This window comes from Rhea pennata, unplaced genomic scaffold, assembly GCF_028389875.1.
Source record: "Rhea pennata isolate bPtePen1 unplaced genomic scaffold, bPtePen1.pri scaffold_165, whole genome shotgun sequence".
In the NCBI taxonomy this organism is placed as follows: domain Eukaryota; kingdom Metazoa; phylum Chordata; class Aves; order Rheiformes; family Rheidae; genus Rhea; species Rhea pennata.
In genome coordinates, this window is record NW_026907636.1 from 18,193 (window position 1) to 33,371 (window position 15,179).

General features: G+C 75.3%; 3 protein-coding genes across 3 annotated transcripts; all 3 read left to right on the plus strand.

The window, feature by feature from the left end:
• The first annotated feature begins 435 nt into the window (after positions 1-435).
• LOC134154227 (zinc finger protein 668-like) lies at positions 436-2,978 on the plus strand. The gene is made up of 2 exons (XM_062600943.1): positions 436-488; positions 1,035-2,978. The coding sequence occupies exon 2, from the start codon at positions 1,062-1,064 to the stop codon at positions 2,976-2,978; it is 1,917 nt and encodes a 638-aa protein (XP_062456927.1). The 5' UTR covers positions 436-488; positions 1,035-1,061.
• Positions 2,979-3,035: 57 nt separating this feature from the next.
• LOC134154228 (proline-rich protein 2-like) lies at positions 3,036-3,908 on the plus strand. The gene is made up of 3 exons (XM_062600944.1): positions 3,036-3,102; positions 3,275-3,505; positions 3,649-3,908. The coding sequence occupies exons 1-3, from the start codon at positions 3,036-3,038 to the stop codon at positions 3,906-3,908; spliced, it is 558 nt and encodes a 185-aa protein (XP_062456928.1).
• Positions 3,909-5,214: 1,306 nt separating this feature from the next.
• MAPK7 (mitogen-activated protein kinase 7) lies at positions 5,215-13,357 on the plus strand. The gene is given in 10 exon segments (XM_062600941.1): positions 5,215-6,149; positions 6,904-7,069; positions 8,118-8,529; positions 8,531-9,020; positions 9,510-9,543; positions 9,804-9,961; positions 10,613-10,699; positions 10,702-11,507; positions 11,610-11,737; positions 13,109-13,357. Coding segments are annotated over 10 exon segments (2,604 nt in total). The 5' UTR covers positions 5,215-5,974; the 3' UTR covers positions 13,257-13,357.
• The last annotated feature ends 1,822 nt before the right edge of the window (positions 13,358-15,179 follow it).

Here is a 15,179-nt window from a genome sequence, read left to right on the forward strand (position 1 = left end):
CCACGGGGGTCCCCACGCCCCCACCGGGGGGGTCCCGGCCCCATAGCGGCGCCCACGGGGGTCCCTGGCCCCCACCGGGGGGGTCCCGGCCCCATAGCGGCACCCACGGGGGTCCCCGGCCCCCACCCGGGGGGGGTCCCGGCCCCACAGCGGCGCCCACGGGGGTCCCCACGCCCCCACCGGGGGTGTCCCGGCCCCCATAGCGCCCCCCCCCGGGGAAGCCCCGCCCCCTCGTGGCCCCGCCCCCTCCCGCAGGCCGCTCTCCGCCCCACCAGACCGGAAGTTCCCCCCCTTCGTCCCGCCTCTTCCGCTTCCCCCCCCCCCCCCGGCCTCCCGGCGCCGCGCTGCCGCCAACCGGAAGCGCCCCGGCCGGAAGCGCCCCGACCGGAAGTGCCCCGCCCGCGCGCTTCCGGCCGGCGCCCCGCCCGCTTCCTCCCCGGTCCTAGCGCCCGCCGCCGCCGCCGCCGCCAGCTCCGGCCCCCCCGCAGGTACCGCCGCGCCCCCCCCGCCCCCCCCGGCTCCCCCGGGTCCTAGCGCCCCCCCCCCCCCCCGCACCGCGCCCGGCCCTTCCCGGCCTGCACCGCGGCCGCCCCGCCCCCGGCGCCCCCCCCACCGCTCCGCCGAGCCTCCCCCCGCCGCCGGGCCACGCCCCCCGCGCCTAGCCACGCCCCCCGCGTCAGGCCACGCCCCCCCGCGTCAGGCCACGCCCCCCCGGTGGCATCGCCCCCCCCCGCGGTGCCTCCCCTCCCCCCGGCCACGCCCCTCTAGCCCCGCCCCCCTGGCCCCTCCCCCTGGCCCCGCCCTTCCGTCGGCCATGGCCATCTTGTGCCCACCCCAGTGCCCGGGTCCCTCCCCCGCCCCCCAAAAACCCCACCCTGGGGGCAATGGGGGTGGGGGGGGGGCTGGGCCGCGGCTGGGGGCCCAGGCGTCCGGGCTTGGGGGGGCGGGGGTGGGGGGTGGGGGGGGTCGCCGGCCTTTGCCCTCCTCCTCCTCCTCCTCCTCATCCCCTCGTTCCCCCCTTCCCCGCCCCACAGCTCTAGGTCGCCGCCCCGGAGGGGAACATGGCCGCCGCCGTGGGGCCGCCGGCCCGGGGCGACGCCGGCGGGGACGAGGATGGGGGTGGCGGCGCGAGGAAGAGGACGGGCGACGCCGAGAGCGAGGAAGGACCGGCGGCGGCGCGAGGAAGAGGACGGGTGACGCCGAGAGCGAGGAAGGACCCGGCGGCGGGAGGAAGAGGATGGGCGATGCCGCGGGCGAGGAAGGACCCGGCGGCGGCGCGAGGAAGAGGACGGGCGACACCGCGGGTGAGGAAGGGACCCGGCGGTGGGAGGAAGAGGACGGGCGACGCCGAGAGCGAGGAAGGACCCGGCGGCGGCGCGAGGAAGAGGACGGGCGACACCCGCGGGCGAGGAAGGACCCGGCGGCGGGAGGAAGAGGACGGGCGACGCCGCGGGCGAGGAAGGACCGGCGGCGGCGCGAGGAAGAGGAAGGGCGACGCCGAGAGCGAGGAGACGCCGGGCAGCAGCACGAGGAAGAGGAAGGGCAACGCTGCGAGCGAGGAAGCACCCGGCAGGGGCGCGAGGAAGAGGACGGGCGACGCCGGCGGCGCGAGGAAGAGGACGGGCGACGCCGAGAGCGAGGAGGCGCCCGGCGGCGGCGGCGGCGCGAGGAAGAGGACGGGCGAGGCCGGCGGCGGGAGGAAGGACGACGCCGAGAGCGAGGAGACGCCGTACGTGCGCGCCGGGCGCCGGTACAAGTGCCGGGCGTGCGCCAAGACGTTCCCGAACGCGCCGCGGGCGCTGCGGCACCACGCCGGCAGCCACGACGGCGGCGCCGGCACCGGCACCGGCACCGGCACCGGCACCGCGCCGGCGGCGTCCCCCGGCGCGCCGTTCGCCTGCGGCGCCTGCCCCAAGGCGTACGGCTCGCGGGCGAAGCTGCGCGTGCACCAGCGGGCGCACACGGGCGAGCGGCCCTTCGCCTGCCCCGAGTGCGCCAAGGCCTTCGCCGACCCGGCCGTGTACCGCAAGCACCGGCGCGGCCACGCGGGGCTCCGGCCCCACCGCTGCGCCGCCTGCCCCCAAGGCCTACGCCGAGCTCAAGGACCTGCGCAACCACCAGCGCGTGCACACGGGCGAGCGGCCCTTCCTGTGCGCCGAGTGCGGCAAGGCCTTCGGCCGCTCCTCCTCGCTCGCCTGCCACCAGCGCATCCACGCCGCCCGCAAGCCCTACGCCTGCGCCCGCTGCCCCAAGGCCTTCACGCAGCTCTCCTCCTTCCAGAGCCACCAGCGCGTGCACACCGGCGAGCGGCCCTTCCTGTGCCCGCAGTGCGGCCGCACCTTCGCCGACCCCTCCAGCTACCGCCGGCACCAGCGCGCCCACCAGGGCCTCAAGCCCCACGGCTGCGGCGAGTGCGGCAAGGCCTTCCGGCAGCCCGCCGACCTGGCCGTGCACCGGCGCGGTGCACACGGGCGAGCGGCCCCACCGCTGCCCGCAGTGCGACAAGGCCTTCGTCGCCTCCTGGGACCTCAAGCGGCACCGGCTCGTGCACTCGGGCGAGCGGCCCCTGGCGCTGCGGCGAGTGCGGCAAGGCCTTCGCCGAGCGCGCCGGCCTCACCAAGCACCGGCGCGTCCACTCGGGCGAGCGGCCCTTCGCCTGCGCCCGCTGCGGCAAGGCCTTCGTCGTCTCCTCCAGCCTCCGCAAGCACGAGCGCACCCACGGCCGCGGGCGCGACGCCGACGGCGCCGCCGCCGCCGCCGCCGCGTCCTGCGCGGGGCCCAACATGGCCGCCCCCGGCGGAGGGCTGGTGGGGCGCGGGCCCCAACATGGCCGCCCCCGGAGCAGCTTTGTGCACGGGGCCCCAACATGGCCGCCCCCGGCGGGAGGGCTGGTGGGGTGCGGGCCCCCAACATGGCCGCCCCCGGAGCAGCTTTGTGCGCGGGCCCCAATATGGCCGCCCCCGGCGCAGGACTGGTGAGCGTGGGCCCCAACATGGCCGCCCTCGGCGGAAACCCTGGCGTGTGGAGGCCCCAACATGGCCGCCGCTGGAGGACCTTTGTGCGGAGGCCCCAAGATGGCCGCCCTGGGTGAAGGGCCGGCAGGTGCGGGCCCCAACATGGCCGCCCCAGGAGCAATCCCATCGTACGGAGGCCCTGGCATGGCCGCGCCCGGAGCAACTTCGTGCGCAGGCCCCAACATGGCCGCCCCGGGAGGAGGGTTGGTGGGCGCGGGCCCCCAACATGGCCGCCCCCGGGGGCACTCCGTCCTGTGTAGCATCCAACATGGCCGCCCCCAGCGGAGAGCTGGCGGCTGCAGGCCCCAATATGGCCGCCCCCGGCGGGACTTTGTGCGCGGGCCCCGACATGGCCGCCCCCAGCGGTGCCCTGTCCTGTGTAGGCCCCAATATGGCCGCCCCCAGTGGTGCCCTGTCCTGTGTAGGCCCCAATATGGCCGCCCCCAGTGGAGCTCCATCTTCTGTAGGCCCCAATATGGCCGCCCCCAGCGGTGCCCTGTCCTGTGTAGGCCCCAATATGGCCGCCCCCAGTGGAGCTCCATCTTCTGTAGGCCCCAACATGGCCGCCCCCAGCGGGGAGCTGGCAGCTGTAGGCCCAATATGGCCGCCCCCAGTGGAGCTCCGCCATGTGCAGGCCCCAACATGGCCGCCCCCAGCGGGGAGCCGGCGGCCGAGGGCCCCAACATGGCGGCGGGGGCGGGCCCCGGCGGGGGCGGGGCCTCCCCGGGGCCCCGCCCCTTCGCCTGCCCCCGCTGCCCCAAGCGCTTCGGGGCCCCCGCGGGGCTGCGCAAGCACCAGCGCCGCCACGGCCCCGCCCCCCCGGGCCCCGAGGCCACGCCCCCCGCCCAGGGGGCGGGGCTCCGCCCTGGCCACGCCCCCCCGCAGGCCCCATAGAGGCTCCGCCTGCCCCGGCGGGACTGGGGGGGGTGGGGGAGGAGGGGGGCGTGGCTCCGGACCCCCCTTCCCCTCAGCTCCGCCCCCTTCCCCTTAGGCTCCGCCCTCTCTCCTTAGGCTCCGCCCTCCCTCCTTAGGCTCCGCCCCCTCCCCTTAGGCGCCGCCCCCCCTCTCCCCGCGGGAGTCGCCACGGCGGCAAATAAAAGGCCAATCGGACGCTCTGTCTCCGCCCCCTCTATGGCCACGCCCACCGCCGTCATCAGGGGGGTGGGGCCCAGGCGTCCAGGAGGGGCCCAGGCGTCCGGGAGGGGCCCAGGCGTCCGGGGGGGCCCAGGCGTCCGGGGAGGGGCCCAGGCGTCCGGGAGGGGCCCAGGCGTCCGGGGAGGGGCCCAGGCGTCCGGGAGGGGCCCAGGCGTCCGGGGGGGGCCCAGGCGTCCAGGAGGGGCCCAGGCGTCCGGGGAGGGGCCCAGGCGTCCGGGGGGGCCCAGGCGTCCGGGAGGGGCCCAGGCGTCCGGGGAGGGGCCCAGGCGTCCCGGGTCTCCGGCTCCCCCCTCCAGACCTCCCGGAGCAGCGAGACGGCGCCGTCGGCTGCCCAGAGCGGCGCCGGGCGGGAGGAAGTGGCACCGGGGGGGGGGGGGGAACCCGCCGCCGGCCCTTGTGACGTCACTTCCTGTAACGGCCAAACACCCCCCCCCCCCCCCCGCGCTCCTCTGCCCGGATCCCCCCCAGGGTCCCGTCAGCGAGGCCCCGCCCCCTCCCGGCGGAAGCCCCGCCCCCGCCGCGCCCGCGGGAGGGCGGGCGCCGATTGGCCGGCGGCGCCGAGGGGGCGGGGCCCCCGCGCGGCCGCTTCCGGGCGGCGGCGGCGGCGGGAGCGGCGGCGGCGGGAGGTGAGCGCGGCCCCCCCGCACCCCCCCGAGTCTCCATGGCAACCGGGAACAACCGCCCCCCCCCCCCCCCCGCTCGGGTCTCCATGGCAACCGGGAACAACCGCCCCCCCCCCGCTCGGTTTCCATGGCAACCGCCCCCCCCCCCCCCCCCCCGCGCGTGCGCTTCTCGGGGGGGGGGGGGAGAAGCGGTCGCCATGGTGACGGCGGTCCCGCCCCGGACGCCTGGGCCCCTCCTCCCGGTCGCCTGGGCCCATCCCGGACGCCTGGGCCCCGCCCGGACTCCTGGGCCCCTCCCGGACTCCTGGGCCCCGTTCCCGGACGCCTGGGCCCCTCCCGGATGCCTGGGCCCCTCCCGGACGCCTGGGTCCCTCCCAAACTGCTGGGCCCCGTTCCCGGACGCCTGGGCCCCTCCCGGACGCCTGGGTCCCTCCCGGACTCCTGGGCCCCGTTCCCGGACGCCTGGGCCCCTCCCGGACGCCTGGGCCCCTCCCAAACTCCTGGGCCCCTCCCGGACTCCTGGGCCCATCCCGGACTCCTGGGCCCCTCCCGGACTCCTGGGCCCCTCCCGGACTCCTGGGCCCCGTTCCCAGACGCCTGGGCCCCTCCCGGACGCCTGGGTCCCTGACGCAGCCGTAGCCTGAGATATGGACCCAAGAGGGGAGCCCGGACGCCTGGGCCCTTTCCCCGGACACCTGGGCCCCGTCGCAGGCTCCCGACTCCCTGCCAGGCACCTGGGTCCCTCGGACGCCTGGGCCCCTCCCCGGACGCCTGGGCCCTTCCTGGACGCCTGAGCCTCTCTCGGACACCTGGATCCCTCTTGGATATCTGAGCCTTCCCTGGACGCCTGGGCCCATCCCGGACGCCTGGGCCCCTCCTGGACGCCTGAACCGTCTCCAGACACCTGAGCCGCCCCGGACGCCTGGGCCCTTCGTGGACGCCTGAGCCCCCCCCACCCCAGACGCCTGGGCCCTTTCTGTACACGTGAAGCCTCCGCAGCCAGCTGAGCGGTCCCGGACGCCTGGGCCCCCCGGACGCCTGGGCCCTTCGTGGACGCCTGAGCCCCCCCCCACCCCCACCCCGGACGCCTGGGCCCTTTCTGTACACGTGAAGCCTCCGCAGCCAGCTGAGCCGCCCCGGACGCCTGGGCCCCCCGGACGCCTGGGCCCCCCGAGGGCGGGCATGGCGGAGGGCGGGGAGCGCCGGGCGGCGCCGGGGGGGGCCGGGGGGCCCCTGGCGCTGCTCAAGGCCCGAGCGCTCGACGTCACCTTCGACGTGGGCGACGAGTACGAGATCATCGAGACCATCGGCACCGGCGCCTACGGCGTCGTCAGCTCCGCCCGCCGCCGCGACACCGGTGAGCCGCCCGGACGCCTGGGCCCCGCGATGCGGGGGGGGGGGGGTGGGGGGAGGTGTCCCGGACGCCTGGGCCCTGCGTTGGGGGGTCTCAGACGCCTGGGCCCCGTGTCAGGGTGGGTCCCGGACTCCTGGGCTCTGTATTGAGGGGGTCCCGGACACCTGGGCCCCGTGTTGAGGGGGTCCCGGACGCCTGGGCCCCGCGATGGAGGAGTCCCGGATGCCTGGACCCCTTGGTGAGGTGGGTCCCGGACGCCTGAGCCCCTTGTTGGGGGGTCACGGACACCTGGGCCCCTTGTTGGGGTGGGTCCCGGATGCCTGGGCTCTGTGTTGGTGGGTCCCGGACGCCTGGGCCCCGTGTTGAGGGGGTGCCGGACACCTGGGCCCCTTGTTGGGGGGTCCTGGACGCCTGGTCCCCATGTTGGGGTGGGTCCCGAACGCCTGGGCCCCATGTTGGGGAGGGTCCCGGACGCCTGGGCCCCGTGTTGAGGGGGTCCCGAACGCCTGGGCCCCGTGTTGGGGGGTCCCGGATGCCTGGGCCCCATGTCGGGGAGGGTCCCGGACGCCTGGGCCCCTCACCGAGTTGGGAGGAGAGACCCGGAGACCCGAGGCCCAGACTGACCGGGAGTCACCGGGGTGGGTGACGAGCCCCGGACGCCTGGGCCCCGCCGCGAGCGGGCGGAGAGCCGCGGGCCGGGTGACGAGCCCCGGACGCCTGGGCCCCTCCCCCGCCCCCCCCCCCCCCGCGGGCGCAGGCCAGCAGGTGGCCATCAAGAAGATCCCGAACGCCTTCGACGTGGTGACCAACGCCAAGCGGACGCTGCGCGAGCTGAAGATCCTCAAGCACTTCAAGCACGACAACATCATCGGCATCAAGGACATCCTGAAGCCCACCGTGCCCTACGGCGAGTTCCGCTCCGTGTGCGTGCCCGGACGCCGGGGCCCCCCGTCGCGCCCGGCGGGAGGGCGGGGAGGGGTCCCCCGGACGCCTGGGTCCCTGGCGGGGTAGAGCAAGGGGGTCCGGACGCCTGGGTCCGTGGTGGATCACGGGGCGGGTTGAGGTTCTCCTGGACGCCTGGGTCCCTGGTGGGATCACGGGGCGGGTTGAGGTTCTCCTGGACGCCTGGGTCTGTGGTGGGATCACGGGGTGAGTTGAGGTTCTCCTGGACACCTGGGTCCGTGGTGGGATCACGGGGCGGGTTGAGGTTCTCCTGGACGCCTGGGTCGTGTGGGATCACGGGGTGGGTTGAGGTTCTCCTGGACGCCTGGGTCCCTGGTGGGATCACGGGGCGGGTTGAGGTTCTCCTGGACGCCTGGGTCCCTGGTGGGATCACGGGGCGGGTTGAGGTTCTCCTGGACACCTGGGTCCCTGGTGGGATCATGGGGCGGGTTGAGGTTCTCCTGGACACCTGGGTCCCTGGTGGGATCACGGGGTGGATCGAGGTTCTCCTGGACGCCTGGGTCCGTGGTGGGATCACGGGGCGGATCGAGGTTCTCCTGGACGCCTGGGTCCGTGGTGGGATCACGGGGCGGGTTGAGGTTCTCCTGGACGCCTGGGTCCGTGGTGGATCACGGGGTGGATCGAGGTTCTCCTGGACACCTGTGTCCGTGGTGGGATCACGGGGTGGGTTGAGGTTCTCCTGGACACCTGGGTCCGTGGTGGGATCACGGGGCGGGTTGAGGTTCTCCTGGACGCCTGGGTCCGTGGTGGGATCACGGGTGGATCGAGGTTCTCCTGGACACCTGGGTCCGTGGTGGGATCACGGGGTGGATCGAGGTCCTCTAGAGACCCGGGTGCCTTGTGGGGTGCAGAAGGGTCTCCCGGACGCTTGGGTGCCCCCGACGGGACCCCGGTCGGGCGACGGGGGCCCCCCCCCCCCTTTTTGTGTGTGTGGGGGGGGGGTGGGGGGGCGGGGCTTGTTGGGGGGTCGCCCGCCGTCCTCCCGCCACGGCCTCGTCCCGGCGGCAGCTACGTGGTGCTGGACCTGATGGAGAGCGACCTGCACCAGATCATCCACTCGCCGCAGCCGCTGACGCTCGAGCACGTCCGCTACTTCCTCTACCAGCTCCTGCGCGGCCTCAAGTACATCCACTCGGCCAACGTGCTCCACCGCGACCTCAAGCCCAGCAACCTGCTGGTCAACGAGAACTGCGAGCTGAAGATCGGCGACTTCGGCATGGCGCGGGGCCTGGGCGCCGACCCGCGCCACGCCAAGGCCTTCCTCACCGAGTACGTGGCCACGCGCTGGTACCGGGCGCCCGAGCTGCTGCTCTCGCTGCACCGCTACACCCGCGCCATCGACATGTGGTCGGTGGGGTGCATCTTCGCCGAGATGCTGGGCCGCCGGCAGCTCTTCCCCGGGCGCAACTACGTGCACCAGCTTGCAGCTCATCATGGCGGTGCTGGGCACGCCGCCGGCGGGCGTCATGGCGGCCATCGGGGCCGAGCGGGTGCGGGCCTACGTGCAGAGCCTGCCGCCGCGGCCCGCCGTGCCCTGGGAGAGCCTCTTCGGCGGCGCCGAGCCGGCCGCCCTGGCGCTGCTGGGCCGCATGCTGCGCTTCGACCCGCGCGAGCGCCTGGGCGTGGCCGAGGCCCTGCGCCACCCCTTCCTGGCCAAGTACCACGACCCCGAGGACGAGCCCGAGTGCGTGCCCGCCTTCGACTTCGCCTTCGACCGCCGCGCCCTCACCAAGGAGGAGATCAAGGCGGCCATCGTGGCCGAGATCGCCGACTTCCACGCCCGCCGCGACGGCATCCGCCGGCACATCGCCTTCGCCCCCGCCGGCGGCGGCCCCGCCGGTGGCCTCGGCGGCCCCGTGGCCAACCTCGATGGCTCTATGACCGACCTCGGTGGCCCCATGGCCAACCTCGGTGGCCCCATGGCCAACCTCGATGCCTCCATGGCCAACCTCGATGGTTCCATGGCCAACCTTGATGGCCCATGGCCAACCTGGGTGGCTCCATGGCCAACCTCGATGGCTCCATGACCAACCTTGGTGGCCCCATGGCCAACCTCAATGGTTCCATGGCCAACCTTGATGGCTCCATGGCCAACCTCGATGGCTCCAGGGTCAACATCGATGACGCCATGGTCAACCTCGATGGGTCTAGGCTCAACCTCAATGGCTCCATGGCCGACCTTGGCGGTTCCAGAGTCAGCCTTGACGGCACCATGGCCAACCTTGATGGCTCCAGGGTCAACGTCGACGGCTCCAGACTCAACCTCGACGGCGGCGCGGTCAACGTTGACGGCGCCATGGTCAGCCTCGACGGTGCCGGCGTGAACGCCGACGGCAGCGCGGTCAACGGCTCCAGGGTGAACCTCGACGGCGCCGCGGTCAACGCCGCCATCGGCGTGAGCACCGCCGGCGCCGCCGTGGCCACCGCCGCCTTGGCCAACGCCAACGTGGGCATGGCCAACGCCGCCATGGCCAACCCCGCCTTAGCCAACGGTGCCTTGGCCAACGCCGCCAGGGGGCTGGCGGGCACCTCCATGGCCAAGGCCGCCATGGCCAACGCCGCCATGGGCATGGGCAAGGCCAACGGCGCCATGGCCAACGCGCCCATGGCCGGCGCCGGCGTCCCCGTGGCCGACGTCCCCATGGCCCCCGCCAACGCCGTGGCCTGGCCCTGCGCCGACGTGGACATGCCCAGCCCCGGCCCCGCTCCCGACTGCCCCATGGACTCGCCGCGCGTCAAGGCCGAGCCGGGGGCCCCGCCGGCCCCCAAGCGCGACGGCGCCATCTCCGACGACACCAAGGCCGCCCTCAAGGCCGCCCTGCTCAAGTCGGCCATGAGGAACAAGAGCAAAGGTGACGCCGGGGCCCTGGGCGGTGGTCGCGGGGGGCTCGGGGTGGTGGCCCTGGGCCTCTTGATGGGCTTCCAGGAGGTCTTCGGGTGGTGGCCCCGGACTCCTGGGCTCCAGGTGGAGGCCGTGGGCATCTCCAGGCTCCATCGCCGGACTGGTGGGCCTCTTGATGGGCTTCAAGGAGGTCTTCAAGTGGTGGCCCCGGACTCCTGGGCCCCAGGCGGTGGTCACAGGTGGCTCGGGGTGGTGGCCCCGGATGCCTGGGCCCCGGGCGGTGGCCATGGGCATCTCCAGGCTCCATCCCTGGACTGGTGGGCCTCTTGATGGGCTTCAAGGAGGTCTTCAAGTGGTGGCCCCGGACTCCTGGGCCCCAGGCGGTGGGTCACAGGTGGCTCGGGGTGGTGGCCCCGGACTCCTGGGCCCCGGGTAGTGGCCATGGGCATCTCCAGGCTCCATCCCCGGACTTGTGGGCCCCTTGATGGGCTTCAAGGAGGTCTTCAGGTGGTGGCCCCAGACGCCTGGGCCCCGGGCGGTGACGCGGGTGTCCCGGGGTGGTGGCCCCGGACGCCTGGGCCCCGGGCGGTGGTCGCGGGTGTCCCGGGGTGGTGGCCCCGGACGCCTGGGCCCCGGGCGGTGACGCGGGCGCGCCCGGCAGAGGCGGCGGGGCCGGCGGCGCCGGAGGCGGCGGAGGGCCGGAAGCCGGTGACGGCGGCGGAGCGGCAGCGGGAGCGGGAGGAGAAGCGAAGCGGCGCCAGGAACGGGCCAAGGAGCGGGAGAAGAAGCAGAAGGAGCGGGAGCGGCGCGAGCCCCGAGGCCGGGGTGAGGGGCTCCGGGGCCTGGCCCTCACCGACGACGACCGCCACCTCCTCGAGCGCTGGACCAAGATGCTGGACGGCGCCCGGCCGCCCGCGGCCACCACCGCGGCCACCACCGCCGCGGCCACCACCATGGGCACCACCATGGCCACCACCGCGGCCACCACCACCATGGGCGCCGCCATGGGCACCGCTATGGACACCAGGGCCACCGCCGCGGCCACCGTCATGGACACCGCCATGGCCACCGCCGCGGCCACCGTCATGGACACCACCATGGCCACCGCCGCGGCCACCACCATGGCCACCATCATGGGCAGCACCGTAGCCACCACCGTGTGCCCCACCATGGCCACCACCATGGCCACCACCATGGCCACCATCATGGGCAGCGCCGTAGCCACCACCGTGTGCCCCACCATGGCCACCACCATGGCCACCACCATGGCCACCACCATGGCCACCATCATGGGCAGCGCCGTAGCCACCACCGTGTGCCCCACCATGGCCACCACCATGGCCACCATCATGGGCAGCGCCGTAGCCACCACCGTGTGCCCCACCATGGACGCCACCGTGGCCACCACCGTGGCCACCATCATGGGCAGCGCCGTAGCCACCACCGCGGCCCGCGCCGCGGCGGCCGCCACCGTGGCCACCGCCTGGGCCCCCGAGCGCTGGCCCGAGCCGCCCCCCGACGTGGCCACCGTCACCCAGCAGCTCTCCAAGTCGCAGGTGAGGCGCCGGGGGGCGGCGGGCGGGTGGGGGGTGCCGGGGGGCGGGCGGGCGGCCCCGGGGGGCGGCCCCGCCGTGACGGCCCCGCCGCTGCCCCCGCAGGTGGAGGACCCGCTGCCCCCCGCCTTCTCCGGGACCCCCAAGGGCAGCGGCGCCGGCTACGGCGTCGGCTTCGACCTCGAGGAGTTTCTCAGCCAGTCGCTCGACATGGTGGCCGACGGCAAGGACAGGTGAGGGAGGGGGCCCAGGCGTCCGGGAGGAGGTGTGGGGGGGGGGAGGGATGAGGGCGTCCCGTCCTGTCCAGGGGGCCCAGGCGTCCGGGTTCTCCCCATTCCCAGGGGCCCAGGCGTCTGGACACTGCCCAAGAGGGGCCCAGGCGTCCGGGTTCTCCCTGCTCCCCAAGGGCCCAGGTGTCCGGGTGTTCTGCGGGGCGGGGCCCAGGCGTCCGGGTTCTCCCCATTCCTCAGGGCCCAGGCGTCCGGGTGGGACCCGGGAGGGGCCCAGGCGTCCGGGTGGCACCCGGGAGGGGCCCAGGCGCGCGGGTGTGGCTCAGGAGGGTCCCAGGCATCCGGGTGGGACCCGGGAGGGGCCCAGGCGTCCGGGTGCTACCCAAGAGGGGCCCAGGTGCGCGGGTGCGGCCGGGGAGGGGCCCAGGCGTCCGGGTGCTGCCCAAGAGGGGCCCAGGCATGCAGGCGCGGCCTGGGAGGGGCCCAGGCATCCGGGCATGGCCCAGGAGGGGCCCAGGCATCCAGGCGCCACCCAGGAGGGGCCCAGGCGTCCGGGTGCTGCCCAAGAGGGGCCCAGGCATCCGGGCATGGCCCAGGAGGGGCCCAGGCGTGCGGGCACCACCCGGGAGGGGCCCAGGCGTCCAGGCGCCACCCGGGAGGGGCCCAGGCGTCCGGGTGGTACCCGGGAGGGGCCCAGGCGTCCGGGTGCTACCCAAGAGGGGCCCAGGTGCGCGGGCGGTACCCGGGAGGAGCCCAGGCGTCCGGGTGGTACCCGGGAGGGGCCCAGGCGTCCGGGTGGCACCCGGGAGGGGCCCAGGTGTCCAGGCGCCACCCAGGAGGGGCCCAGGCATCCGGGCGGTACCCGGGAGGGGCCCAGGTGTCCAGGCGCCGCCCGGGAGGGGCCCAGGCGTCCGGGCGGTACCCGGGAGGGTCCCAGGTGTCCGGGTGGCACCCGGGAGGGGCCCAGGTGTCCAGGCGCCACCCAGGAGGGGCCCAGGTGTCCGGGTGGCACCCGGGAGGGGCCCAGGCGTCCGGGTGGCACCCGGGAGGGGCCCAGGTGTCCAGGCGCCACCCAGGAAGGGCCCAGGCGTCCGGGCGGTACCTGGGAGGGGCCCAGGCATCCGGGCGGTACCCGGGAGGGTCCCAGGTGTCCAGGCGCCACCCAGGAGGGGCCCAGGCGTGCGGGCGCGGCCCGGGAGGGGCCCAGGCGTGCGGGCGGTACCCGGGAGGGGCCCAGGCGTCCGGGCGGTACCTGGGAGGGGCCCAGGCGTGCGGGCGCTGCCTGGGAGGGGCCCAGGCGTGCGGGCGCCGCCCGGGAGGGGCCCAGGCGTCCGGGCTGAGGGGCCGCCGCCCGCCGCCCGCCGCCCGCCGCAGCCAGGCCGACTCGGCGCCGCTCTCGGCCTCGCTGCTGGCCGACTGGCTGGAGGTCCATCGCCTGAGCCCCGCCGCCCTCGAGAGCCTCCAGCGCGACCTCCAGCTCGGCTCCCCCATGCTGCTCGCCGACGACCTGCCCGAGGCCTAGCCGGGGGGGGGGGGGGGCCCCGGCGTCCGGGCCCCGCCCCCTCCTTCCTCCTCCTCCTCCTCCTCCTCCTCTTCCTCCCGCCATTAAACTTTGTAAGGAAACGGAGCTTCCTCCCTCCCTGCCCCCTTCCCGCCCCGTGCTGCTCCTCGCTCTCGTGCTGCCACCAGGGGGGCCCAGGCGTCCGGGTGGGGGGCCCAGGCGTCCAGGCAGAAGGCCCAGGCGTCCGGGTGGGGGGGGCCCAGGCGTCCAGGCAGAGGGCCCAGGCGTCCGGGCAGAGGGCCCAGGCGTCCAAGTTGGGGGCCCAGGCGTCCGGGCGGGGGGCCCAGGCGTCCTGGCAGGGGCCCAGGCATCCTGGTGGGGGACCCAGGCATCCTGGCGGGGGCCCAGGCATCCAGGCAGAGGGCCCAGGCGTCCGGGTGGGAGGCCCAGGCGTCCGGGTTGGGGGCCCAGGCGTCCTGGCAGGGGCCCAGGCATCCTGGTGGGGGACCCAGGCATCCTGGCGGGGGCCCAGGCATCCAGGCAGAGGGCCCAGGCGTCCGGGTGGGAGGCCCAGGCGTCCGGGTTGGGGGCCCAGGCGTCCTGGCAGGGGCCCAGGCATCCAGGCAGAGGGCCCAGGCGTCCGGGTGGGAGGCCCAGGCATCCGGGTTGGGGGCCCAGGCGTCTGGGCAGAGGGCCCAGGCGTCCGGGCAGGAGGCCCAGGCGTCCGGGTTGGGGGCCCAGGCGTCCGGGCAGAGGGCCCAGGCATCCAAGTTGGGGGCCCAGGCGTCCGGGCGGGGGGCCCAGGCGTCCTGGCGGGGGCCCAGGCATCCTGGCAGGGGCCCAGGCGTCCGGGTAGGGGTCTAGTCCGGGCAAGGGGCCCAGGCATCCGGGTTGGGGGCCCAGGTGTCCGGGTTGGGGGCCCAGGCGTCCGGGCAGGCGCACGTGCTGCTCCTTGACACCCCCCTCCCCCACCCTGCGGGGGCAGCTGTGACCTATGGGGGCTGTGGGGCGCTAAGGGGGGGGGGGGGGACACGTGGGGCTACGGGTGGACGTAGGGCGTGGGGAAGCTCTGTGGCTCCATAGGAGCTCTCTGGGCCTATAGGGGACTCGGGGGCTATAGGGGACTGTATGGGCTCTGTGGGGCTCCAGAGGTCCGCGTGGGCTCTGTGGGTCTCTGGGGGCCCATATGGGCTCTGGGGGGCTCTGGGGGGCTGTGTGGGTCTCCAGGGGGCCCTATGGACTCTGGGGGTCTCTGGGGGTCCATACGGACTCTATGGGTCTCCAGGGTTCCGTGTGGGCTGTGTGGGTCTCCAGGGGGCCCTATGGACTCTGGGGGTCTCTGGGGGTCCATACGGACTCTATGGGTCTCCAGGGTTCCGTGTGGGCTGCGTGGGTCTCCTGGGGTCCCTATGGACTCTGGGGGTCTCTGGGGGTCCATACGGACTCTATGGGTCTCCAGGGTTCCGTGTGGGCTGTGTGGGTCTCCTGGGGTCCCTATGGACTGTGGGGGTCTCTGGGGGTCCATACGGACTCTATGGGTCTCCAGGGTTCCGTGTGGGCTGTGTGGGTCTCCTGGGGTCCCTATGGACTGTGGGGGTCTCTGGGGGTCCATACGGACTCTATGGGTCTCCAGGGTTCCGTGTGGGCTGCGTGGGTCTCCTGGGGTCCCTATGGACTCTGGGGGTCTCTGGGGGTCCATACGGACTCTATGGGTCTCCAGGGTTCCGTGTGGGCTGTGTGGGTCTCCTGGGGTTCCTATGGACTGTGGGGGTCTCTGGGGGTCCATACGGACTCTATGGGTCTCCAGGGTTCCGTGTGGGCTGTGTGGGTCTCCTGGGGTCCCTATGGACTGTGGGGGTCTCTGGGGGTCCATACGGACTCTATGGGTCTCCAGGGTTCCGTGTGGGCTGTGTGGGTCTCCAGGGGGCCCTATGGACTGTGGGG

What these genes read in the sequence shown, in the direction of transcription:
- LOC134154227 (XM_062600943.1), top strand. Translation starts at nt 1,062, where the DNA reads ATGGCCGCCGCCGTGGGGCCGCCGGCCCGGGGCGACGCCGGCGGGGAC.
- LOC134154228 (XM_062600944.1), top strand. Translation starts at nt 3,036, where the DNA reads ATGGCCGCCGCTGGAGGACCTTTGTGCGGAGGCCCCAAGATGGCCGCC. An exon ending in CCTGGGTGAAGGGCCGGCAG is followed by an intron (nt 3,103 to 3,274) that starts GTGCGGGCCCCA and finishes CGTCCTGTGTAG; the next exon opens with CATCCAACATGGCCGCCCCC. An exon ending in CAATATGGCCGCCCCCAGCG is followed by an intron (nt 3,506 to 3,648) that starts GTGCCCTGTCCT and finishes CGCCATGTGCAG; the next exon opens with GCCCCAACATGGCCGCCCCC.